At 32.3% G+C, this 27955-nt stretch overlaps 1 protein-coding gene across 3 annotated transcripts; it reads left to right on the top strand.

Moving 5' to 3' along the window:
* Positions 1–896: 896 nt before the first annotated feature.
* Positions 897–26108, top strand: LOC127730684 (uncharacterized). Of its 3 annotated transcripts, XM_052239199.1 has the most exons (13): positions 900–982; positions 2233–2375; positions 3608–3700; positions 7328–7393; positions 7808–8027; positions 8847–9130; positions 11565–11708; positions 11920–12126; positions 21781–21896; positions 22292–22433; positions 22965–23962; positions 24884–25130; positions 25447–26108. In XM_052239199.1, exons 2-13 carry the CDS (start codon positions 2361–2363, stop codon positions 25831–25833), a joined length of 2919 nt encoding a protein of 972 aa, XP_052095159.1. In that variant the 5' UTR covers positions 900–982; positions 2233–2360; the 3' UTR covers positions 25834–26108. The 3 variants fall into 3 exon arrangements, with proteins under 3 accessions (XP_052095161.1, XP_052095159.1, XP_052095160.1); XM_052239201.1 differs by lacking the exons at positions 24884–25130; positions 25447–26108 and having other exon boundaries at positions 897–982; positions 22292–22437; positions 22965–23164; XM_052239200.1 differs by lacking the exons at positions 900–982; positions 2233–2375; positions 3608–3700; ... (3 more) ...; positions 11565–11708; positions 11920–12126 and having other exon boundaries at positions 20250–21896.
* Positions 26109–27955: the final 1847 nt, after the last annotated feature.

The following is a 27955-nucleotide window of genomic DNA, read 5'->3' as shown; positions in this document are numbered from 1 at the left end:
AGAAGCATTTGTTGACCAAATTCACAACTGAACTACAGTGCTATCAAACATTTACTGACGAGACACTTTATATACATATACTCTAAAACCAAACAAAAGAAAATATTTGTACAAAAATAACGTTCTTCATGTAAGAATAATGTAGTATTTAATTCCTATTTTGAATTGACATGTTTTCCATCTGAGTAACACATTTCACGATTGATTCGATGGAAATAAACGCTGTGCCGTTGTTTGTTGATATATTACAAGTAGTAAGCAAAATTAATCCCAGGATTATTACAAAAATATGATATTTATTTAACAAAATCTTTAATTTCTGCCTTTGTTATGTCTAAATACTATTAAATTACGATAAAATTCAACCAGTAACATATGGATATTTGTCATAAAATGATTTAGGTATATTGTTGTCAGGTTTGATACTTGATCATTTGTGCTATTTAGCATGTTGTTTTGCTGTATATTCTAAAATGATATTTATATGAGTAAAGGCGTTTCTATACATTTCTAGTGCCGATTCGAGTTACCCGAAATATTATAAATGTGTATGTATTATATCGTGTGGATTTGTGTTTTCAGTTTTCGGTTTTCTCGTAAGACAATTTGAGTCTGTTTTAAGAAAGTTAAGTATTTAAAAAATCATTCATGTTTTATTAGTGTATTACAGTATTCAGCACCGCTTTTGGGTTTGGACCGTTTATATAGATAAGAAGACAAACAGATTATTTTTCCGGCGTATTGTCAGATTTCCAATTAATACTTGTTTAATTTTGTTTGACAAATGGGCCTCACTCTTCATTCTTATTTGAATGTGTAGTTGATATAAAATGATTGTATGCAATTTAAAGTGCTGTATTCAAATAAATTTTGAATTGCTTCATTGCACACGATTTTACGAATTGGCATTGTTATAAAACAAATAGGAAGTTCCGATATTTGAACTATTGGATTTCAAACATTGGAATGAATTTTAAATAAGGTATGTTTTTTTTCGTATATATATTTTATAAATCACAAATAAACTGATTGGAACTTTACAGAATGTTTATTCTGTTTGGTATTTCGTGCTCTAGTGTTTCTCTGTCGTTGACTGACAAAATTGTTTGTAATGAGAATACTAGAAGAAAAATGGCATTTCGCAAAGTTATTGCAATTTGATTAAAACACAAAGATTAAAAGACCCTTTTCTCACATAGAATAGTATTTTAAGTTATGTATACTTCTAGACGTACAAATATACTCAAAATGTTTTCCCGATTAACATGTTTCACTCACACATACACATATGTAGTTTTTGTTATACTGTATCGTTTACTATTAGATACATGTATCGTTGTACTTGCAACACGTATACTATTACTAGTTTATATTTTTACATTTACAGAGAGATGTAACAAAATTTCACCTGAATTTGTTTCACGTCGGACAAGGCCATTTTAAAAAGTTCTTCAATGTTTAAAACAATTCCCGGTATGACAGCTTCATGTGTGTACCTTGGTGTTTTTACAACATAATTTATTGAACATGATCAAAACTTTATGTATCGGCTGGTCTATGAAAAGAGATATACTATGAAATTTAGACCGAGGGGCTTTCTCCAAGCACTTAATTTCATAGTTAATTACACCTTATGTAAGAATCCTGGGTTTTGATTGGTTGATAGCCAGTGTATTTTTCACCAATTTACTTTTATCAAATGAATATCGTTCATTTTTAAACAGCGCCGGGGTATATGCAAAAAGAAAATATGCCTTTTTTACCCTCTCTGCCGTGGTATTTGCCAAAAAATACTCTATCCGACTGGACGCTTGTAATGTCACGATCATCAATGCGTTTTATGTCACGATCATCAATGCGTTTTGTATGTTAACATTCGGTGTAATTAAACAGATATAGCATGTTCATGAGGGGTATTTGCGAAAAATACCAGTCTTGAGAATGAATTTCCCTCGCCTTACGGCTCGCGAAATTTAACATTCTCTCGACTGGTATTTTTCGCAAATACCCCTCCTTAACATGATATATCTGTACAATATACCTTTTCATAGACTATCCAATTTAGCACATATTTACAACTCAAGTAATCTTTAAATTGGTCTATTGATAGTTTATTTTGCCTGACTACTTGTATCACAGGTGTTTGTAAAACGGAGTTCATTAACTAAGTTTAATGTTTTATAAATTTACCTACTAGTCGCATAGCTATCATATTTGTTCATTTTATGATAGTGATTTACCAGATAATGAGTATATAAATGCAGCAAACACGAATTGGAAAAATAGCGGTTTATAAGTCCTTCTCTCATCAAAATACTGAGTATGTGATTTCAAAAGGCCCTTGACTCCAGAATGAAAAGATGGTAGCTGCTGGTGTAAGTATGTATATTGATATAAATCGGTGTTTTACTACATATACTCCTCTACATGGTAAGATGACAAAACATTGAACAAAAACAGGCATATATAATTAAATCGCAGTGAGAGGTTTACACGTTTTAAAAACATTTTTCAATTTCACTGTAAAACTAAAGCTAGTATGCTAAATTTTCAATAACCCCTCTCCCCTAATAAAAAAGAGAGAAGATGAAAGCGCGTAAAAGAAAATAACAACACAGCACTTAAACATTAGTTACATTGAAATCATGATTCGAACTATAAATAATTGAAATTTATGAATAGTTGTCTCATTGGCAATCATACAGTATCTTCTTACTCTCACTAAATTATTCCATTCTAGGGCTACTACACACCCCCTCCCGCCCGTATTACTCCATGGTAAGCTTTTAGGTCAAATTTGCCACCCAAGACTTCTTATTCAATTTTGTTTCTGAATCAACATCTTTTTATAAAAATTGTATTGTGGTCATCATCACGGAAGAAACTACCACCCATTGTTTGTGTGTGCACTGTCTCTGATTTCATAGTATACGTCATCAGCATGGTTGAAACATCATACATGATTATCTTCTGTCGGACCAAATTTCGCATCTTTTTTCAACAAAACTACTGCTGATGGACTTTCAGTACTTTAGGGTTCCACCCGTCCAGTAGCTAGTCCTTCGGTATTGACATGATCTAATGATACCTTTTGTGTGTAATTTACCAGCTAATACTTTTAAACTAAACATAAATTAAGATTACAACTCCCCAGGTAAAGCTCACCGTTGATGGATTTGGCTGCTCTGTTTAACCCATTTTTGTTATCATGCTGTTCATTTTTTTGCATTTTTTATGTTTAAACTTTTGGTCACAAATTTAAGCGTACCTGATGAAGTTTATTGCAGAAACTAGTGTTGTGAGCACCGAACTAGCTGTTTTGTTGTGTCCCTTTTGGTTTTTATGCCTTCAAAGGCATGGAAATTATGGTGTTTACGTTAAGTATATTGTACAAAATGCTATTTGACTGTCCTGTTAGTATGTTTCTTTAAACCGTTGGATAAATCATGGACAAAATTCTGACCATCTCCAAACACTTAACGAATGTCCATTGGAAAAGAACATGTATTGTTGTTATACTACAAACAACTTTTTCCATTATATGCTTGTGGTCAATTTTTATATCTGTCATGCTTTTATAAAAAATAATTTTTCATTTATTTTGTAGATTTCAAAGCAACTAATGGCATCCTCCAAGAAAAAGAAACCTTCCATATTACGACGCTTGGCTGTAACTGGGTCGGATGATATTAGCATATCTGTAATTATTACAATGATGTCAATCTAATCAAAACGTAGATCTCTGATTTCGTTATGCTGATACGAGCACGCGAGTTCCGATAGATTTAAATTTTAATCAGATTGCATTCATTTCAATCTTTTTGTTATACATTAATATAATTGCGAACACAATATAGAAAAGCTAATTACCCAAACTCACATTTGGGTCATCTGCAAACAGCACTGGATGTGGTTTAAAACAAACATAAGAGACAAGTGTCAATAGATGCTTTTTGTTAAAGAAAAATAAAAGTTAGCCTTTGCATTTTTTAATTGTTTATCTTTGGTATCACCGATCTAATTCGAATTGAGTTATTCCAAGTAATAATTATAACCGGTTAAATAAATAAATAAATCAAGAATATGACTTCAAGAGATCTCAGTACAATGTGCAGAATGGATTTGGTGAGAAATTTGAACAACGTGTGGTTTATTAAAATCGATCAATTTAATCAGAATCAGTTTAAATGCATTCATAATTCAAGTAATTTTGATATACAGTTCATTAATGGTTCATAAAGCTATAACTTTCAAAATATAATTTGATTACCCTTCAACAACATCTATTTTGAAGAGCTGTAAGTTAAAATAATAAAAATATGGAGAAAAATCACAAATTTTGACATGACATATAGTTTGATTTTTAAATGATAACATATTGTTTTGTTTGGTTTGGTGGACGTTTTTTTTTTCAACAGAAGTCGGCATTCCCATGGGAACCAACCTCTTCTCACTGACTTGTTCCTATATTCATATGAGGCAGACTACTAATATGTATACATACTCCGATTTAACGTATTAGGTTATAAGACATAGCTGACCTTAAGCTGGAATACCCACTCCCCCTTAAAAAAGAAGAAAGAAGAAGAAATCAAAAAAGAGAAAGTAACAACACAGCACTTCTAAATTAATTACATTGACATCATGATTCGAACTATAAATAATTGAAATTTATTAAATATGTCTGAAAATCCATTTTCGTCAACATAATTGATCTTATGCGATCCCGATCGAACCCAGAATTATAATAGTGAAGAAGAGTGATTTTTATTACTATATTGTACTATTATAAAAATCATCTATTTAATTACTATATTTATAATAAAAGTTCACATATTTTGAATATCCAAATTGAATCTTAGTTAAAATTATTACTTGCAAATTTAATTCTGTGTATAATAATATACACTTTATTTTCTATGAATGTGCATTTGGGTTTTACTTGAATCGTTGTATCTCAATGACTATTAGGATTTTGGCGGTCAAGTTTAGTTTCCTTCGTTTTGAAACTAGTAGATTTCCACGAGACGATAGCCATGACAGTTGATTAGATTTATATCCCGTTTATATTGACCATGTATAGTTGTTACCTGTATACTTTATGTTACGTTTGACACGACATATTTACTATTCAGTTATATAGAAAACATGACTGTATGATGTGCTGTTAACCTTACCAGTTAAACTCACTCCACAAGTGAATTTGTTTTATGTTGTTGGTAATAATCACCAGAACCCTAGATCCTCAGATTACTGTTAATCCGTATTTACTACAATTGTCTAGACCCGGCATCTCCGGATGTGGTTGTTGTGGATAGATCAAATAAGAATTCTTTGGAGAGAGTCCGGGTGTGGTATTTGTGCTTTATTTCACGGCATTAGAGAGTAATAGATGTAAAACCCTACATAGCACGAAAAGATCTACAAAGCATAACACGGGTCGTTGATGAGTCCATATTTTTTTTACCTTTCCAAACTCTATTTTGGAAAGAAAGAATACGGTGTATCAATTATGTCACAAAATCACTACGTACACATGAAAAAAAAATCAAAGTCACAGTAGGGCATTTGACACAGAGCAAAAACTCTCATCTCACTGCAAGTTCAAGACGACCGCCTGTCGATCACTCCATATCTGTCCATCGAAAAATGCACATAACGTTGAGACAGAATAATTCGTCCCTTTACTGTGTTAAAATTAAGTGTGCATACGTCCATAAATCAATGTTGAACATTTGCCTGAATTTGGGAGTTCTTGATGAAGCTTAATAATCTAGAAATTCGCACAGGACGCAACGAAAACGGTACTTTTCACTTAGATGTTTGCAATCCGGTTATTCCCGGAGTTTCTGTGATATTTGCCTACCAGTTAATCCTTGCGTTTCTTGTGTGGCATTACTTACCTGTTGTTCCTAGAGTGTCTGTGACAATGCTAACCTGTTGTTCCTAGAGTATCTGACATTTCTCACCTATTTTTCCATTGCGTATCTGTTGTTCCGTGAGTGTCTGTGACATTGCTTACAAGTTATTCCTTGAGTGTTTGTGACATTGCTTACAAGTTGTTCAGTGAGTGTCTGTGTTATTGCTTACAAGTTGTTCAGTGAGTGTCTGTCACATTACTAACCAGTTGTTCTGTGAGTTTATGTGAAATTACTTACAAAGGATTCCGTGAGTGTCTGTGACATTACTAACTTGTTTTTCCTAGAGTGTTTGTGACATTGCTTACCTGTTGTTTCATGAGTTTCTGTGACATTGCTAACCAGTTGTTCCTTGAGTGTCTGTGACATTGCTACCCAGTTGTTCCTCGAGTGTCTGTGACATTACTAAACAGTTGTTCTGTGAGTTTATGTGACATTACTTACAAATGGTTCCGTGAGTGTCTGTGACATTACTAACTTGTTTTTCCTAGAGTGTCTGTGACATTGGTTACCTGTTGTTCTGTGAGTGTCTGTATTATTGCTTACAAGTTGTTCAGTGAGTGTCTGTGACATTGCTACCCATTGTTCCGTGAGTGTCTGTGACATTACTAACCAATTTTTCCGTGAGTGTCTGTGACATTGCTGACCAGTTGTTCCGCGAGTGTCTGTGACATTGCTAACCCGTTGTTGCGTGAGCTTCTGTGATATTTCTTACCAGTTTTCCGTGAGTGTCTGTGACATTCTTGCCAGTTGTCCATGAGTGTCTGTGACATTGCTTACCAATTGTTCCGTGAGTTCCTGTGACGTTGCTTACCAGTTGTTTCGTGAGTATCTGTGATATTGATTACCAGTTGTTCCGTGAGTGTCTGTGACATCGCTAGCCAATTGTTCCATGAGTTTCTGTGACATTGCTTACCAATTTTTCCGTGAGTGTCTGTGACATTGCTTTCCAGTTGTTCCCGTGAGTGTCTGTGACATTGCTTACTTGCCTACTTGTTGTTCCGTTGGTGTCTTTGACGTTGCTTACCAGTTGTTCCATGAGTTTATGTGACAATGCTAATAAGTTGTTCCGTGAATGTCTGTGGCATTGCTAACCAGTTGTTCCATGAGTGTTTACGACATTGCTTACCAGTTGTCTCGTGAGTGTATGTGATATTTGTTTAACGTTATTCCACGAGTTTCTGTTATGTTAGTTCAAAAATTGTTCTGTGTGAATTTCTGTGATAAATTGCGTTCATTTTTTCTCTCTTTGAAGATAATTAATCATTTTAGAGAAAACAATAATTATTTCAAAACGGTAAATCTAATAACCTGTTGAATTCATATTTTGAAACCAGTAGCGTTCAAAATTTGATACACCCTATTTCCATTCTCAATTTAATTAATTTATGCATTTCTATCATTCTAAGGACACCTTAACTGCTGATATCGAGGAAGAAAGAAAAATCCCCGAAGAAGTACGCGGAACGGCATGTGTAAGTACATAAGTTGTTATATATACTGTCTCTCTGTTTATTAGATTATACTGTAAATTTTGATCATTCTGCGCGGACAATGCAATAATGAATAACTATCGTGTTTCTTTCTATAACATTTTCAAGTTTTTATTGATTACATCAAATGCAAAGTTCAAATTTAAAGTTGTGTGTTTTAGTATTTGCCTAAGAGACTTATATTTATTTGAATTTGGAGAAGATGACAATTCGGCGCTGTTATACCTGGTGCAACCTACATTTTTCTCTTGTCAAGAATAAGGCAGTCCTTTTCATTTATCAAACCATGTTTTCAAAATTCATTTGCACGTAATTTTGGAGTTCCTTGGAGTAAGTGCACAATCTTATTTTCGATCCTATATATGTTTATTTACTTCAAAAAGAGGATTTTTACAGGACGAAGCGGCAGATGTTTTATCACGGGTAGCTACATTTGATAGAAAGGCCAAAGCTAATTTACACGAGGTGTATGAAGAAATAGAAGATACACTAAAGAGTGATCACTTCTTTCCTGAAATAAAAGAGGAAATGTCAGCAGAGTTTGGGGATATTATCAAAGTGATCCATTTACATAAATCTGATGTGTATGAAGAACTTTGTCCTATTGTTATCACAGGTTTGTATTTATGTGTTTTTATTGCAGGTTTGTATTTGTATTTTAAGGCAAATCATAAATAAGCTTGCAGAAAAAATGAAAGCAAAATGAATAAAAGTGTATTAACAACTAGCCAGAATCCATTAAATTATCCACAACAAGCACGACTTCCAAGTTTATGGAATGTAAAAAGAAAACCAACACAATAACTTGCAGGTTTCTATACGGTATGGGTATTGTTCATTGTTGAAGGTCGTACACTGTCCTATAGTTGCTTAAATCCTCGTCCTTTGCTCTCTGGTAGATAGTTGTTTCATTGGCAATCATACCACATCAACTTATATTTATACAAGTATATATATGAATATATTTTAAACCCATACGATCAATTTGAATGGAACAAAAAACTGTTAAGTGATATTTACTATCTATTAAGTTTATATACGTAGTATTCATTACATGAACCATAAATACTTATATCCCTAAAACGGTGACTCGACATGTCCGGATCGACTGCCAGCAACATACAAAAGCACTATTGAACTAAACAGGGAGAAACTAGCTGTCAAATTACTTGAATTTGGTCCTTTTCAGTCTACAATTAAATTATCAGTGTAGAAAACATTTCAGATTTGAACAGCTGTTGTTTATATTTTAGATTGTAAAGAGTATTGATACTTATGTAAAGATATTATGATAATACTATAAATTGAAAATTTAGTCCTAAGAAATATGATTTTACTATTCTCCTTTCACAACAGTAGCAGTAGGAAACTAATACTTATTCAAAAATAGAATTGTATAGATATGTACGTGTAGATCATGTTGATGTGTTTCAAGGGGAGACCAGCGCTGGTAAGAGTACTTTTGTAAACTTATTACTTGGAGTGGAACTTCTACCTCAGTCGCCTTTGACCTGCACTTCACCAATATGTCGTATCAGTAACAGAGATCACAAAGGAATAGTATTGACAGACAGCGAGGACATACAGCAAAATGTTAAACTTACAAATACGGAGGGAGCAGAAGAAATGCGAAGACGTCTGAAAGATTATATAAGTGCTACTAAAGCCGGCGAGAAGTACAAAGCTGTAGATATATGCTGGCCTATCCCTTGTCTGCAGGTAAATCCGGCCATAATTCTTAGATTTATGCATGGACAAATCTGCATGCATTTATAATTCATACTTTTGTTCTCTGCTTTGATTGTATACTTAATTTTTGGTTAATTTTTTTGTAGGTTTTCATACTTTTTTGGGCCTCAGTTCTATCTCATAACCTTATATTTATATAAATATCATATCTATGAATAATATGCCTTCCTTATTCTCATCTTAGATAGGTCCTTATGGTTTTATAGACTTGCAAACTCTTGGTCTCGACAGTGCCTGATGAAGGTTATTACAGCAACACGATTTCTGTACGGAAACATTGCATACGCTGTTTCCAATTGATTCTTGAATTTTGTATCTTTTTCCAAGATTGCGCCGACCGCTGATATATTTTCTTCAATGACAGAGGTATTTCACTAACTCAATAGACTATTTCAAGATGGAAAAACGAAAAACTATTTTTATATTGCATTTTTTGGTCGTGAATATGAGTCGAGATCGATGAATTTCAGATTTCCAACTTTCTGAAGTTCTAATGTTCGTACTGAAGAGCGAACGTTTTCATTTTAATTATATCTTAAATTCATTGTGACCAAAATTGTCTTTGTTCCTATTCTACAACTCGTATCCTTTTAGTGTAATCATCAAACCATCATGTATACACCATTGATTGATTGGTTGGTTGATGTTTGCAGACATATACATAGGGAAGATAATTAAAGCGACTGTGTAACCATAAAACGCAAATCCATTTAGAAGATCGAAACAATCTCATCAGAGAATGACGAACACACTATCAATCACTTAGATCAAAAATTGTTCTAAATGCAAAATATATCAAGATAATATTCCATGCAAATATGTTCAATTATCAATTTACAAAACGTTACTTTTGTTAGTTTTTTTTTTATATTTTTCAATTCTTTACACATTTTGTCACAACCTCAACAAGAGAAAGACTGATATAGACAGTTGAAAGTTGCACTCTGTTGACAAATCGGCTTTAATAAAAAAAAAAAAAAGAACCAACCTCTATTATATGTCCTAGAACTATTTCTTACCAAAGATCTGTCTTCAACATTCAATCATCAATGACACTTTGAAACAAGGAATAAGTGTCAAACTTTCAAAACTTGAACAAAACCATTAAAAATATCAGATAAAGAACGTTGATATGGTAATTAAGGTGATAATTAGGTGAAATGTGGTAACATACAAAGACAGTAAAATACAGATAAAGTACAAAAATGACGAACTTTGTTAAATTTAAATCCATGGGATGTGAACTGTTACGTATTTCAAACAGGGAAAACATGGTTTACTTATTGTTTGAAATTAGATTTTAACTTGATTTGAATAGTTTCGAGTACTCTTAGATCGGTACTTTGTGATTTTGTCAATTTGTTGTTGTTTTTTCCAGCCGAATTAATAAGTCAAACCTTTTCCTACTGGTTTTTACATTTTGCATTTATGTATTGATGCTACACCACCGTCATTGATTTAAGGGAAGGGTGAGCATGTTTAAACCCGCCACATCCTCAATGTGACTCACCCTACTTTGGAGCTCTCGTAGACATCTTAAACAGACTTGCCAACTCTTGGTCTCGATAATGCCCGATGAAGGTTATTACAGCAACACACGATGTCTGTACGGAAACATTGAATACGCTGTTTCCAATAAACCAGGAACCAGGAAAAACTAAATTGTATATATAGATAACTGTAGAAGATGGACATTTGGAAGATAATTTGTCGATATCGACATTTCGAACGGACGAACTAGGACTGTAGCAGATAAACATTTGCAACATAAGTTGTCGATATCGACTTAAACAGACGAACCATTGTCTATATAGATAACTGTAGCAGATAGACATTTGGGACATAATTTGTCGATAACGACAATTGTATTAGATGAATATAGTGTAAACTCATTGAAGGAAAAAAGAATAAAAGGTGCATATTGATATCGATACGATATCGTCGATGTCGTCGAAATCGAAAAAACATCGTGTCTTTCCTGAGAATGAGTGTTCAGTCTTTTGCGAGGCACTTTCTGTGTAATGATTAAGAAACTTAAAACATCATTAGTGTAGCTATTTAAAGAACAAGTATGTCGGTGTCTAATTTACTTATCAGAATTTCAAACATGTAGGCGTTCGTTTTGATTTATTGTCCATAACAAGTGTGCTGAAGTCACACATTATATATTACCGTAAAATTAAGAGGTTTATTGTAGCCCGTTTATCTTTGGAGTAGGTTTATAATCTCAGTCTGATAAACTCATTTCTTGACTGTGTTGCAAAAAAAGACGCTCCCAGTTCTGTTTTCCTTTGCCCTTTATTCATTTAATAATGTAATATCCATTTTTTTAAACCATGTTTATTATTTAAAATATTAATACACTTTATCAAATATTTGACTTTAAATGTAGATTTTCTTTCAGAATAAAATAATGATTGTGGATACCCCTGGTATAAGCCCAGATAACGACATACTTGCAAATCGTTTGTTTGATTATCTACCATCAGCTCTTGCATTTATATATGTCATCAATCCAACCAACGCCGGAGGAGTTCAGAGTGATAGGGTGAGTATAAAATTACCATGTTGCCATACAAAAATCTCCGGGATAGTGGTGTTTCCAAATTTTAACATACACAAAATTGAATGAGTTTAACGCTATCCATGCATTTTTCAAGCTTTAGGAGTGGATTATATGATTCCAAATGTTTTGTAAACATTCTTAAAGTATGAAATTCTTTAATTTTGTTATTGATGACTTATTTTCATTACAATAGCTTCAAAGAATATTAGACGAACAGGAAAGACGTAAATGTATGGGTGTAAAGTCTGTGTTTGATCCAAGAAGAGCAATATTTGTATGTAACAAATGGGATCAGATGCACGAGGACGAAGAACAAGTATTCGACCATATTAAACAGAAACTTTCAAAAAAATGGACTAATTTCGACAGCAGTAAAATCTATAAAGTTAGCGCCTGGGAGGTAATATATTTTACTTATAGAATTTATGTTTGGGAGATAATAATGATATAGTATGATACTGGGTAAAAAATGTTTAGCAACATAAACTATTTTAATAAAAAAAAACTTTGATTAAAAATTTCCAAAGTTAAAATCTATGTACTTGTATTCGAGTTTTTGTTGAGTGAAACTGGCTGCAAATGGTATATTTTCTTTGTTACAATATTTATAAAACTGACACGATATATACGGGTGAGTAAATTCCATATGGAGCTCGACCTTCGCTCTCGCCCCAAATGGAATTTACTGACCCCGTATATATCGTGTTCAGTCACTTTCACACTGTGTAACAAATATTATCTGATATGGATTAATCAATACCACACAACGTATCAACCCTCAACCAATATAATTCCTCGAGCATAGCTCGTGGGATGATATTCGTGCCGCGGGTTGATACGGTTGTGATATTGAAAAAGCTATATAATATTCTCTATTCATTATATACTTAGTTGTAAACCCACAATTTTTTCTTAAAATATCCTGTACCAAGTCAGGAATATGGCAGTTGTTATCAAATAGTTCGTTTTTATGTATGTTGGCGTTTGTTTTTGTTGCACTTCAGTGTTTCTGTTGTTCCGTTGTTTTCCTTTATAGTTGATGTGTTTCCCTCGGTTTTAGTTTATAACCCGGATTTGTTTTCTCTCAATCGATTTATGACTTTTGAACAGTGGTATACTACTGTTGCCTTTATTTAGTAATAAATAAGAGTAAATTGTATGTGTAATAAAATCAAAGCAGAGGATGTTCTTCCGGCTAGCCGTAAAAATAGCAAAAATGTCTGTTCTTCCGGCTAGATATTTTCTATGCTATTATGCTATTTTTCCGGCTATAAATAACAATGCTTAATGAATATGCTTTGGTTAAGTGGTTAATGTAGAATACAGTGAAGAATATAGTGGCAAAAAATTACCTCCAGTGTAAACACTGAGAATTGGAACTATTCATATTTTAGAAAAACAAAGGATATGGCACGTTATCTGCGCGGACGTTAATGGTTATAAGCTCAGTTCTGGAAAAAAGTAATAATGAAAAAAAAAAAATATATATAAAAAGGCTTACCAAGAGAATAAATTCCTTACGTACCAACTTCAATTTATTTTCTACTGGCTGTCCTTTTGAACACGCTGATTCTCCGTATATACAAACAGTTAGTCAAAAGATAGAATATCAACAACATCGATTGATATGCAGCAAAGCCACTTTTGAATGTAAGTCAAAAGTTCAAATTCACTTAAACAAATCAAAACAGAAATGAATTAACTTCATAGTATACAGCATACTAGTAATCAGAATTTTCCCTTCTTTTAAGGGAATCGGACCAAAAATGACTGTCCACTTTTCTATGTTCTTCATGTTAATGAAAGGTTAGGAGTCGGTCCAGTGATTTATTGCGTTTAATGGACATCTATAATTCCGAAAGAAGATCCTGAATTTATCATTTTCTTAAAGTTCAGTTCCATTAATGTCAAATGATTTTGCAAGATGTTTTATTGAAATTTTCGATTTTTAACACTTAGAAAATAAGAGAAATAGGTAGGCATGTAAACTGCCCCCAAAGACTGTAATAGCAAAAACATGATTTTTTTTTTATTGAGAAAAAAATAAAACAGAATAAAGTAAAAAGCGGTGTTTATACTCCAAGCATAATCTGTGCATGTTCATAGATCTCCGTTGTAGTAGAACCTACAAATGATGCTAAGTATATTTGATTTGTTCGTTTTTCTGTGAATTGTTTAATGAGTTTGCCTCCATTGATATAAGATATATATACAGGTAAAGCTGTTAAAGTAATGGAGTAAATCAGCGATTTCAATTTTATTTCGCGCTTTAATATTCCTATTTTGCGAGCACACGCTATTATTCTGGAGTTTGTCCTTTAGAGATTTAGTTTTAAAACAATTTCGATATCTCTAATTTTCTTCAGGACATCATCACATATAAAACAAGATCTCCAATTCCCAAAACGTCCATTCCATAAGCGCGTTTGCAATCCGACATTCGTGACACAATTCACCACATGACTCTGCTACTGATATTAAACGGTTGCGCATGCGCAAACGGATGGGGGAAGAATAGAGATTCAGGTTTAGCTATTTTTCCGGCTAGACGGAACAAAAGAGACTCCGTAAAATCAATGGCAATCACGCTGTATCAGCCATCCGTGATAATATCGATATCAGTCACGATTGCAAAGGCTTTATCAAACCCCTAAACGGTACACGACGTTACGTCATCGATATCAGTACCAGTTGCAAGGATAAGATAAGATGAGATAAGATATGTTATTGGTTAAAAATCCAAAGGCTTTATCACACCTTTAATCTGTATGACTTCACGTCATCAATATCAGTCACTGTTGCAAAGGCTTTATCAAACCCCTAATCTGTATAACGTCATGTCGCATAAAAACATCTACTAAAGGTATATAATAAAGTGTATATGATATGGCTTTTTCAATATCACACACCGCATCAACCCTCAACCAATATAATCCCTCGAGCAGAGCTCTTGGGATTATAAATAGAGAATATCATATGGCTTTTTCAATGTCACATCCGTATCAACCCGAGACACCAATATAATCCCAAGAGCTCTGCTCGAGGGATTATATTGGTTGAGGGTTGATGCGGTGTGTGATATTGAAAAAGCCATATCATATACATATAGATTCTACCACTGCATCGAGTGTGATACGATATTTATCCACTCGAGACAGTTAAATTTTCAAATTTAAAACGCGAGGCTCGCCGAGCGTTTTAAATATTTAAAATTTAACTGTCGAGAGTGGATAAATATCGTATTACACGAGATTTGGTGGTGGAATCTGTTTCTCTAATGATTTTCAAACAATACGCAGGCACATTTATTCCTTCTTTTCGAATGATCTGCAAAAAAGATGTGTTCTTTCTATGTGACGTCATCAGGCATGGTCGCCTTTTTTCATGCCGTCACAATAGGAAATTCAGAGGAAAGCAAGAAAATTCGACGTCATAATCGGATTTTAACCAATGAAGAACTGAGATCAAACGAACCACACGTTGATTAAATTTTTTTTATACAATGGGTGCAGAAAGGGATAAATTGACGAAGAATTAGAGAAATATAGATTCTACCACTGCATCGAGTGTGATACGATATTTATCCACTCGAGACAGTTAAATTTTCAAATTTAAAACGCGAGGCTCGCCGAGCGTTTTAAATATTTAAAATTTAACTGTCGAGAGTGGATAAATATCGTATTACACGAGATTTGGTGGTGGAATCTGTTTCTCTAATGATTTTCAAACAATACGCAGGCACATTTATTCCTTCTTTTCGAATGATCTGCAAAAAAGATGTGTTCTTTCTATGTGACGTCATCAGGCATGGTCGCCTTTTTTCATGCCGTCACAATAGGAAATTCAGAGGAAAGCAAGAAAATTCGACGTCATAATCGGATTTTAACCAATGAAGAACTGAGATCAAACGAACCACACGTTGATTAAATTTTTTTTATACAATGGGTGCAGAAAGGGATAAATTGACGAAGAATTAGAGAAATATAGATTCTACCACTGCATCGAGTGTGATACGATATTTATCCACTCGAGACAGTTAAATTTTCAAATTTAAAACGCGAGGCTCGCCGAGCGTTTTAAATATTTAAAATTTAACTGTCGAGAGTGGATAAATATCGTATTACACGAGATTTGGTGGTGGAATCTGTTTCTCTAATGATTTTCAAACAATACGCAGGCACATTTATTCCTTCTTTTCGAATGATCTGCAAAAAAGATGTGTTCTTTCTATGTGACGTCATCAGGCATGGTCGCCTTTTTTCATGCCGTCACAATAGGAAATTCAGAGGAAAACAAGAAAATTCGACGTCATAATCGGATTTTAACCAATGAAGAACTGAGATCAAACGAACCACACGTTGATTAAATTTTTTTTATACAATGGGTGCAGAAAGGGATAAATTGACGAAGAATTAGAGAAACTTTATTATATACCTCTAGTAGATGTTTTTATGCGACATGACGTTATACAGATTAGAGGTTTGATAAAGCCTTTGCAACAGTGACTGATATTGATGACGTGAAGTCATACAGATTAAAGGTGTGATAAAGCCTTTGCAACCGTGACTGATATCGATACCATCACGGATGGCTGATACAGCACGATTGCCGTTGACCGTATTATACATGTGTACATACAATTTATCTGTATTTACTACTAAGTATATAATAAATATATGTATCTAATCTCTGCTGAGGAGGTGGCACTACAAAGTTATTTATTACTCAATAAAGCATTTCTAGAATCGTACATATCACTAATGAATTTTACAATAATTCTAATTATATCATTCTCACCATACGTATACAAAAATTTAAATCTTGCTTCATTAGTCATATTCAAAAAAGAGGGAACTATTTCACTAATTTTAGAAAATAATTGTTCTCTAATTGTATTTAATTTTCTACATTTTATAGTTAAATGAAATTCATTTTCTACTTCTAAAAGACACAAGGGACAAATTCTTTCTACTATAGGAGTTTTAGTATGTCGAACTTGTTTAATTTTAAGAACACTATTACTTATGCGAATTTTGGCAAAATGTCTTATTACTTTTGTGTTAATGCTTATTAAATAACATTAAATAGGTTTCCAATTTGTAATTTTCTTTAAGCTGTCTATATGTTCTGAGCTTATTACCGTTCATTGATTTATCATCACAAAAAATATTTTCTTTCCAATAATTCAGGATATCTATCATTAAGTTTGGCGTGAAGTGCGTACAATAAACGCCTTTTTGAAATAGTATCCTGATTTTCCCAAACATGTGAAAAATTTAATGTAGAAAGTAACTGTTCAATCTTTATTGCAAATCCATTGGTTAATTGCAGGTTTGAACTATATACATCTTTAAGTAATTAATTATTACCAGATTTTATCACATGCAACCAAAAGCCAATTGACAGTTTTAAAGCTCTATAAAACTGGATACGAACCAAGTTAAGCTAGTACTGCTAAATTGACAGCTGTTTTATTTACTCCAATTAAAGTTTTTGCAAATTAAATCTGAATTTTAATGGAAGCCGATAATTACTTTTAAAAACATGAAACAACTAATATAATAAAAACATTTATTAGGCAAATGAAATGGATTCACACAACACAATAGTTCAATAATAATCAATAAACAAATTTTAGAAAAACCAAGATGGAAATTAAAAAATTGTTAATACATAAAATTAACCCTAAAGACCAGTAGAAAAATATAATGTAAAACCCATTTATAAATAGGGCGCGGGTGGGCGTGTTAAAAATGTTCTCTAAACTATTGAAATTGTTGATCGACGCTTCAACTCAAAATTCAAAAACAATATAAAAAGAACTAAGTGTTTACCGTGTGAAAACAAATCTTGGAGTGAAGAAAAAGGGTATGTAATTTAACACGTAAATGAAAGTGAGTAGAATTCAAATGGTAATCCAATAAGAAAAGTTATGACAAACTTAGGATGACGAAAATTAAGTAGCAATTTAACAAATTTAATTCATTAAGAGCAGAAAAAACAATAATGAATCCGTGAAAAAGTTAAATCTAGCAAGAATGGAAATTTCTTTCTCAGTAATTACTTAATCATTTTTATTAAAATAAAAATTTCCAAATTACTTTCAAAAACATGAAATAATTAATATAAGAAAAACATTTATTAGGCTAATGAAATGGATTCACACAACACAATAGTTCAATAATAATCAATAAACAAATTTAAGAATAACCAAGATGGAAATTCAAAAATTGTTAATACATAAAATTAACCCTAAAGACCAGTAGAAAAATATAATGTAAAACCCATTTATAAATAGGGCACGGGTGGGCGTGTTAAAAATGTTCTCTAAACTATTGAAATTGTTGATCGACGCTTCAACTCAAAATTCAAAAACAATATAAAAAGAACTAAGTGTTTACCGTGTGAAAACAAATCTTGGAGTGAAGAAAAAGGGTATGTAATTTAACAGGTAAATGAAAGTGAGTAGAATTCAACTGATAATCCAATAAGAAAAGTTATGACAAACTTAGGATGACGAAAATTAAGTAGCAATTTAACAAATTTAATTCATTAAGAGCAGAAAAAACAATAATGAATCCGTGAAAAAGTTAAATCTAGCAAGAATGGAAATTTCTTTCTCAGTAATTACTTAATCATTTTTATTAAAATAAAAATTTCCAAATTACTTTCAAAAACATGAAATAATTAATATAAGAAAAACATTTATTAGGCTAATGAAATGGATTCACACAACACAATAGTTCAATAATAATCAATAAACAAATTTAAGAATAACCAAGATGGAAATTCAAAAATTGTTAATACATAAAATTAACCCGCCAGACCGAAGGTCAGCCAAAAAAAGAAGGTGTCAAAAAATGAACCAAGAGTGCACTCTTATATTTAATATAAACAGAATCTGATAACAAATAAGCCTCCCTAGCGTCCAAAAAGGATAAAATTAGAGATAAGCTAAAGTCAGCCTTCTGAAAAATTAAGAGAGAGAAATCTGCTACAAAACTCTCCCCCTGAATAAAAAGAGGTCAGAATTAAACGTAGAGTGTCCTCTCAACTCAGATGAGCCAATGTATTGGCTATAAAATGTACAAAGTTTTGAATTCCAGCATGATTTAAATGTAATCGGTCTGTATTGTGAAATAACGGGAAAATAGGCCTAAACTCCTTCCCAAAAGTTGATTCGGAGGAAAAAAGGGTTATAATGGACCTTAGTTTTCCAAAAGGCAGCTCTGTTAATGATTGCATTGACAAAAATGAGTATTTCGGGAACAAGGTCAGTTTCAAACAAGGGAATACTACTTTGATCACAAGTTAGTCATTTTTCTTTATTGGGACATTTGTCCGAACATTCCGGATGAGTTTGTTTAGTCCCATCTTTCTGCAAACAAGTGGCACAAATGTGATGAACAGTCCTGACAATTCCACGAATAGTGGCAGAATGAGGGGAAGTTTTTTCCTCACATTTACTTCTTTGATATTTGTAACAAAACCAGGTAGTTGATTTAGATGATTGATTTTTCAACGAAGTTTTAGCACTAGACCTAAATTCTTGCGGTAAAATATTTCGGTTAAAACAGCAGACTCTAATACTTGAGGGTCATCATTCCAAGTTTTCTTACCAATTTCAAACTGTCGTAACCACGCAGCATAAAAATCAAGAATAGCTGACCATTGATAAACAGATGAAAAATAAGAAACTTTTTGTAAAAGTCTTAATCTACCTTCCTTGTCTGATTTGTTTTTGCAAAAGTAAAAATTTGAAATAATTTCTATTTCACCTGCAACAAACTTTTTAAAATTCAGCTGTTTGAATATTAGATCTTTATTAACATATTCAAATTGCAAATAATTATGTGGGAAAGACTGAGGATTTTTAACTTTATCCGTAGATTTACTGACAAGTCCTGATTTTTTCTTCTTTGCACTTTTTGTAACTTTTGTTTTTTTTAAGAATCACCACTACTAGTAACAGAACTAGAGTCTGAATCAGAATCTGAATCGCTACTAGATGAATCAGAATCAGACACAGGCGTGATAATCTTTTTTCTTCTGATCCACCGACTTTAGACAAGATTTTCCCTTCTGGCTGCTATGAGAAATGAGAATGAGCTTTATCAGAGTCAGGAAAACCTTTATTACTTAACTTATTCATTTTACTTAATGAAACAAACTTTGTAGTAGAAAATCCATTTTCATCGCTCTCTCCTGAATCAAGACCTAAAAATTTGAGCTGCTCATCAACTTTTTTGTTTAACTTTTTAGATTTTCTTAGGTCTTTTATAGTGACATTGTCTTTTTCAAGTTTGAGATTAATAACCTCACCTGACTTCTTTTTCTGTTTCTTTTTCTTTTCATTCGTCTCTTTGGACTCGGAAATAGGCCTCGACATCACAGCTACTTCTTCCTCTAGTTGTTTAATACGCTCTCTAAGTTGTTGCTTATTTAGGTCATCCCTCTTTTTCTCCTATAGCTGTACCCTCAACTCCAAATCATCATCATTTTTTTTCGGTCTTCTCTTCTTCTTTGTTTTTAATATGTTCAAGGTTTTTTGAACCCGAGGCCTCTCCCTCATTTTCGGAAGACTGATCCGGACCAACAGCACTTGAAACAAACTCTTCACCAAATTCTTCTTGTTCCTCTGGTGTCAATGACAAATCCAACAAATCGTCATCCATGTTTTCCTGAAATGAAAACTGAACAACAGGATCCGTTGTACCAAAACTGTTTAGATTTTTATAATCCCGTCGCGGAACCGATCTTTTGGGTCTACCGCTCATATTTTAACGAAACATTAGCACAAAAAAACTATAGTAAAGTAAAAGTCTAAAACTATCACATTAAGAAATATCTATCTAAATTTTAAAAATGTTCTCTAAACTATCGAAATTGTTGATCGACGCTTCAACTCGAAATTCAAAAATAAATATATAAAAATGTTTTCTAAACTATCGCAATTGTTGATCGACGCTTCAACTCAAAATTCAAAAACAATATAAAAATAACTAAGTGTTAACCGTGTGAAAACAAATCTTGGAGTGAAGAAAAAAGGTATGTAATTTAACAGTTATTCGGGCCCAGTCAGAAAGCTAATCCCAGAAAATAGTACATATTTAACACGAAATAGTTCCTACGCATGCGTGTAACTTTCAAAATGTGTAGAATATTTTGGTAACTGTGGTATTGAATGACTGGTGTGATAACTGTAGAACATTTTTTTACTTATAATTTTGAATAATAAAACAAAATGCATGAAATTTAAAAAGGAGGGTATATTTTGCCTGTTTGTCAGATCTGAAGTACCTGTTTTGGTACATCCGAAGTACCGGGAACTAGTTTTCTCTTATATGCAATTAAAGGTACGTTGATTTTTTCAATACAAAACGCCATGATGTGTTGATTTGACATGCAATGATTCTGACTTTATTAAGACTTGAGACAAAAGAACTGTGGCTGCTTCAAATTGACGAATTTAACATAGAAAGCAATGGGGTCATGAATTAGTGGTGTGCTTCCTATAAAGCTTTATCAAAGCCCTAATCTGTATTGCGGTTTAATCTACTTGAGGTATATATGATAAAGTGTATAAGACGTATAAAAGGTATGGTTTTTTGATATCACATCTGTTTCAACCCTAGTTACAAATATAATCCCAAGAGGTCTGGTGTGTGATTTATAGATTATCAATAGTTTTTCAAACGAGAGGCTGTTTCTCAGCTACAATCTCTTCTCAGGGCGAAAGCCCTGAGATGAGATGTGGCCGAGAAAAATCATCGAGTTTGAAAGACCATTGGTAATCTTTTTATCGCTATTTTGCCTATGACGTCATTATATAATGTTTAAATTGAAAACGGCACGTGTGCTCTTAGTTTCTGACGATAATTTTCTTTCTAAAGCGAGAAGCTTGATAAGAAAAATTATCACAAAAAAAAAGATCGAAGCAAAAATAAGCAAAATAGCGATAAAATAAGTTTCCAAAATCATTGATTTATTTGTACATGTATATTTTAATATATTCATTTTTGGGGGCAATAACTTTGTGTCTTGGTATTCTAAGGAAATGCAAAGATCTAAGAATGGCCAACCGATTTCTGATAACTTCAAAGCTCTACTTAAAGGAATAGATCAAATGATACCCGCATGCCTCCAAGAAAAGATATTTCGACACGTTAGGTAAGTCATACTACAGAAACGCAAGTATTTAGATATGTTTTATTGGTACCACGATGTCCAGATTGAAGTCGAAGGAGATGAGTATTTTAAAAAATATATAAACAAGAGATATTTCATAAGCAAACAATTAAATTATTTTTTAATCGTTGGTTTTGTGAATGCCCCATTAAATTTATAAATATGGGTTTTTTCTTCTTCAGTTTTATCTCTCACAATTGTTTTTATGTATTTGGCTGGACGTACATTTAGAAGATACAGTGTATATCTACGATAATTAATTAAACATCTTGACTTGACAAGAAAATTGTTTGCATCAATAAGCATTTTATTTAACCTACATTAGCAACTTCATATCATTTCACAAAAGATAAGCCCCGTATTGTTGTACGTTGTAGTTGGCAGAGGTATTTTCTAGAAAGACTGAACTTCAAACTTGCAGCTCGGATAACTAATGCAATGCGAACTGAAGATGAAAAACGAATGATGGCTAAACAAGTCATGAAAAGGATACAGAAAGTGAGAGAAAACATCAAAGCTGTAAGTAAGTGAGTTGAGTAATTAAAACAAAAAAAACCGTTACTTTGACAGTATTACATTCGCTATGGGGAAGTTATAAAGTATAAAAATGTATCAAGGAACGAATTTCAAAATTAAACACGGTATTTAGGAACATTATATCATATGATCAAAAAGGTTTGGGACAATTTCCCCTGTATTTGTTTAACTCACAGTGGTTAAGAATGTCCTTTTTATATATATTCTTTTTTAAATATGCGACGTTTGCCAAAATCTGTCAATATTGCGAATATTGGCTATCTTGAAGGGTTCATGTAATTGATCACTTGTTTGGATATATTTTTTTTAGATTGAAAGGATTATTGAAAATGGACCGGGGGATGAATAAACTCAGGGTATCTTAGCCGTACCTCTTTTTATCGAGGAAAATATTTTGATAGGTTTTTAAAATATTTTTAGTCTCATTTTCTTCAAATTTTTCTCAAATTTCATTTTCACTAGCCATGCAGTTTGGAGATTATTTAAATAGAACATACATTTTTGTTTGAACAGGTTCAGTCGAAACTGAAAATTGTAGCAAAAGAACAATGTCAGAAAAGTTCAGAACGGCTTAATCACTGCTTACATCTACCGGATATACGGAATAAACTGTTTTCATGGACGGATGAAGTTCTGCCGGAAAAGGACGACATTGAAACGATTGAAAAGGAAGTTATGCGTTTAGTGGAGCAATGTATAGCTGGACAAATACAAACCTGGCTTCAAGAATCTAAAAATTGTGGACTTTCTGAATTTATGGCAGAACAGTTTAAGAAAGAATGCTCTATAATTGAATCTGATTGTACTGAAATAGATGAAATAATTCTTGGACGATCATTTAGTACTTGTGAACTAGGTATGACCAAAGCACGACAATCGGACAGAGATAAATCAAGTTTTACAAGTATATCTACTTCACAAAAAGTCGCCATTCTTGCAACAATTCCAATATGGGTGCCTTTGTCTGTAGTCGTTGGATTATTTGCTTTACCGATTGGTATTGGATATTACACAGTTGGTAAGATAACAAACCAAAGAAGCGTAAAAGAATACAGGCAAAATAAACAAGGATACGTCAAAAATATTGCAGAAAAAATGCTTGATGAAATTACCGTACAATTTTTGAAGGAGAAAGTTTTTGGACAATTTTTAAATGAAATTAATACCCAAATAGATCAATTCTGTGACTCTACTGTTCCGAGACGAATTTCAGCTGGGGAAATACTGATCAAAGGAATAAAAAAAGACATACGGCAACCTATAGAAATAAGGAAACAATGCATTTTAGTGGATAGCGACTTTAAATCAGCTTATGGCCGTGTTTTATTTATTTATATCGAATATTTTGATATGTTTAAGTTAAGTCAATCATACGTTCGAAAGAAAGACCTTCCAAATGAGTTTGAAGTGTTTGTAAATGGAGAATGGAAAGATACAGTAGTAAAACAAATGAAATGGTCATACAGTAATAATTCAGACTGTTCAGTATTGAGTGAAATCCAGATATTAAGGTAAAAAAGATTATTTTAAGTTAACGTAGAAAAAACATGAGATAATAAAATCATAAAAACAAATGGTATTTATATCATATGTATGTTTCATTAGAATCCTTAATTTTGATTGGCTGACAACAATCGTTAAGCGCTCCAATATAAAATTTTATTTCCGTATGAAATGCAAAATCTATGACGGCTTGTGCTATCCATGACAATGTTAAAACAATGCCTAGAAAAAAGCATCTTGATTTTATCTCTTAATTGTATGGTTGTAGAATAAAATGTTATTATAAGAATAAGATGTCATATGTAACCAAATATACGACAAAATGTTGTATTAAAATGTTTATAATTTTATAGGATTGTAAAAGCGTTGATCGTGCGCACATTTTTTTCAGTAATAAAAAATCATGTATCTAAGACTAAAATATCAATCAGTACACATCCAAAATCCAATGGATTTAGTGTAAAGACGTGATCAATAATCAGAGAAAAACATGACCTTCTGCAATGCCAAAATATATGTATCGACATAGAACCGTGAATGTGCATATGTGTATATATAACAATAATATTTAGTACGGTTTTAATTTACTGATAACAAAATCTATATTTATACCAATAAAAACAATATTCGAAGATCTGATTAAAGTGATGAATTGGTAAACTTTTAGAATAAGATTATTTAAAGGATTGATAAGTTTGTCTTGATCGTATCTTAAACATGTTTGGTTGGAAAAGAAAAAATAAAGAACAATGACGACATAATCAGTTCATTTTGAACCTTTATACATGATGTGACGGTATAATTGATTCAAATGTTGTTTATTGTAGAATGTCTTTAGAGTCAATAATAATGGTCAAAATTTCAGAATATAAATGATTCACACATGAAAAAAATAACTATACGGAATAATGATATTCTTTGCTTTGTAGAAACATCAAGCATAAAAACATTTTAGATGTTCTTGGAATAACACTCGCAACTGGAAAACGAGAGCACATTCTGGAAATATACACAGAAAAATGTGATAAAAGTTTAGAGACCGCCATTTTTCATAGTACAAAACTAGCTGAGCCGTGGAGATGTATTCATCTTTATTTGTGTCAGTGTTTAGAGGGACTGACTTACCTTCACGAACATGGACTAATCCATGGAAATGTCAAACCTTCTAATATTTTGGTTAGTCCATAAACATTCTTAAGTATTGTTGATTGGACAGATGTCGATTACTTGTGTCATGCTCGCAAAATTAAAGCATATTATAGTTTATAAAGTTATTTAGAATTTAGGAAAACTGCTTACTGCAAGTCATAGAAAATTGAAAGACTGTTCAGTAAATGAAAGGAATTTGGATAACAACAAAATTTATTATTTTTACTAATTGACTCTCAATATGACAGTACACATTTGTTTTTTTTTAGCAAATTTCACAAATGTTTTTTTTTACAGTTTCTTTAGTAAATCAAAGCTTATCCGTGTCTTTTATTAATTGCAGATGAAAGATGGCATTGCAAGATTAGCCGGTGCTGGCATTCATCGACCCATGTTAAAGGGTCCAATTCATGGCATAGCAGTAATCAAAGCACCAGATTTGTTACGATCTTTATTTTATGGTAGAGAATCAGACGTATTTAGGTTTGGAATTGTACTGTGGGAATCTTGGTACCGTAGTTCTGCTCTAAATGACGACAATGAATCATCTCTTGAATCCTACGAACAGTTATCTTACATCATCCTTGAAGGAAGAAGACCTAATTTTGACGGGAAGATTATCAACAAATTAAAAGTATTAATACAACACTGTTGGAGAAAAGATCCAGTCGATCGGCCGACGGCTAGAAATATTCTTGAACGATTACAGAATATACGAAAAGATGCATAAGTATTTGAAACAAATCTTAAATGAACGAGATGAAAGAATCCAAATTACAAAAGAATTCTTTCTACATCTACTCTCACAGTTGTTTTACATCTTATGTTATTGCGCTTTTTGATTTTGCCATTTGATTAAGGACTTTCCTTTTTGAATTTTCCTCGGAGTTCAGTATTTTTCTGATTTTACTTTTTTCGTAAGTTTAAACTTATTATTAAGTTATTATTTAATTATTACTTATTATTAATTATTAATTATTACTTATTATTAAATTATTATTTAATTATTATTTAATTATTGTTTAATTATTTTTAACATATCCATGGATCATTTACATCCTATATTGTTTTATGAAGTACGATCTTACTGTATTATTCACTCTCATGATGACCATACAGACATTTCTGTTTCTCTTAAGTAAAATATCATGTGTTCAGATACGCGTACCATGCATTGTAAAGAAGAGATGGTAAACAAAGACTAATTTTTGGCCGTTCGGAAATAGTTTAATATTATCACAGTAGTGATAATCGTGATTTTGATTTATTTTTTTTCAATTACTAGTACTTGTTTTCTGTCTTCAACTTTAAGAAAGATGCGTTGTCATTATATTAGGGTGTAAAATGTTGATTCTGATCGAATCCTTATAATTACATAAAGATATTTGTTCATTTAAAAACGTATGGTGGTATATGTGAGCAAGACACCTGTTTATGTTTTTTGAAGAACCTTCGTCAGAAATGTTCGATATCAAAGTTAGGCAAGCCAAAATAAAATGTAAGAGAACTCATTAACAATAAGGATTTTAACAGAACAGACAAAATCATATAAGAATTGCACGTGATGGAGTTGCAATTTAAGCATTTGCACAATTACATGATTTCACAAGCTAGAAATTTACAGACAAAAAGTAGCATTTGAATAATTCCAATAGGTAAGCAGAGGTTGTGGGGTGGATGATGGTAATTTATCACATGGAATGTTAACAAAGGCAACGAACCAGTGAAAATCGGAACATATTTGATTTCTGTGTACACAATATGCGTAAATAAAGTAGTCATGACATATATAGATCGCACTTATGATGTTACTTTTTGTGTTTCATTTATCCTTATTTAAACTATCTTGTCTTGTGTTAAAGACCTTAAAAACATGCAACTGATATACATGTAATAAGAATTGAATCACGGCCCTCAATCGATATCGAGAAAATTCAATTTAACTTTCTTTCACAAATTGTTGTCAATATAATGGAATGTTATGCGACTGTCATACAATTGAGAGGTTTAGCTAGCTATAAAACCAGGTTTAATCCACCATTTTCTACATGAGGAAATGCCTGTACCAAGTCAGGAATATGACAGTTGTTTTCCATTCGTTTGATGTTTTTGAGCTTTTGATTTTGTCATTTGATAAAAGACTTTCCGATTTAAATTTTCCTTGGAGTTCGGTATTTTTGTTATTTTACTTTTTTCTAAAATTGATGAGAAAATAACTGGTTGTGTTATCAAAAGCCGGAACAGACCAGGAAAAAATCAACTATGTCTGTCAAAATGATTATTTCACAGTAGTATTGCACACTAAGGCAACGAAAAATGCATTTTGTTTAAAAAAAAAAAAAACACATGAAGACCGGCTGGAAACAATCACTTTTTTTCCCCAATATATTATGGTTACATTTCAATATGTCATACTACATAGAAACTAAATCGTTGGTGTGTCAGATACTACAGTTAAGTCTTTTTGTTTGATTTTCATTGAAAAGGTTACGATTATTTAAGAAAAAGTAGGATTTATTCATTATAACCATACTAGATCAGGCAATGCATTATTTTGATCACGAAAGGCAATACATGACCATACAAAATCATCAGAAAACCGCATTTCTTTAACAAATTAAATACTTTTAATTGGTTTAAGCATGTGATTACTTAATAAGTTAAATGAACAGTAGTTTACCGATATTCAAATTTCATGAATCGATTAAGAATACAAATAATAGTAACAAACAAAAACTGAGGGAATCCCATGATTCACATGCATCGACAGGGTGAGCGTCTCTGCTATGCAGGCATCATATCCCATGCAAATCAAAACTCAGTCAAAATGTCACAATCTGTAAAATAACAGA

Source organism: Mytilus californianus, unplaced genomic scaffold (assembly GCF_021869535.1).
Source record: "Mytilus californianus isolate M0D057914Y unplaced genomic scaffold, xbMytCali1.0.p SCAF_2, whole genome shotgun sequence".
In the NCBI taxonomy this organism is placed as follows: Eukaryota; Metazoa; Mollusca; class Bivalvia; order Mytilida; family Mytilidae; genus Mytilus; species Mytilus californianus.
The sequence above is the reverse complement of the archived record's forward strand: the minus strand, read 5'-3'. Positions and strand labels throughout refer to the sequence as shown.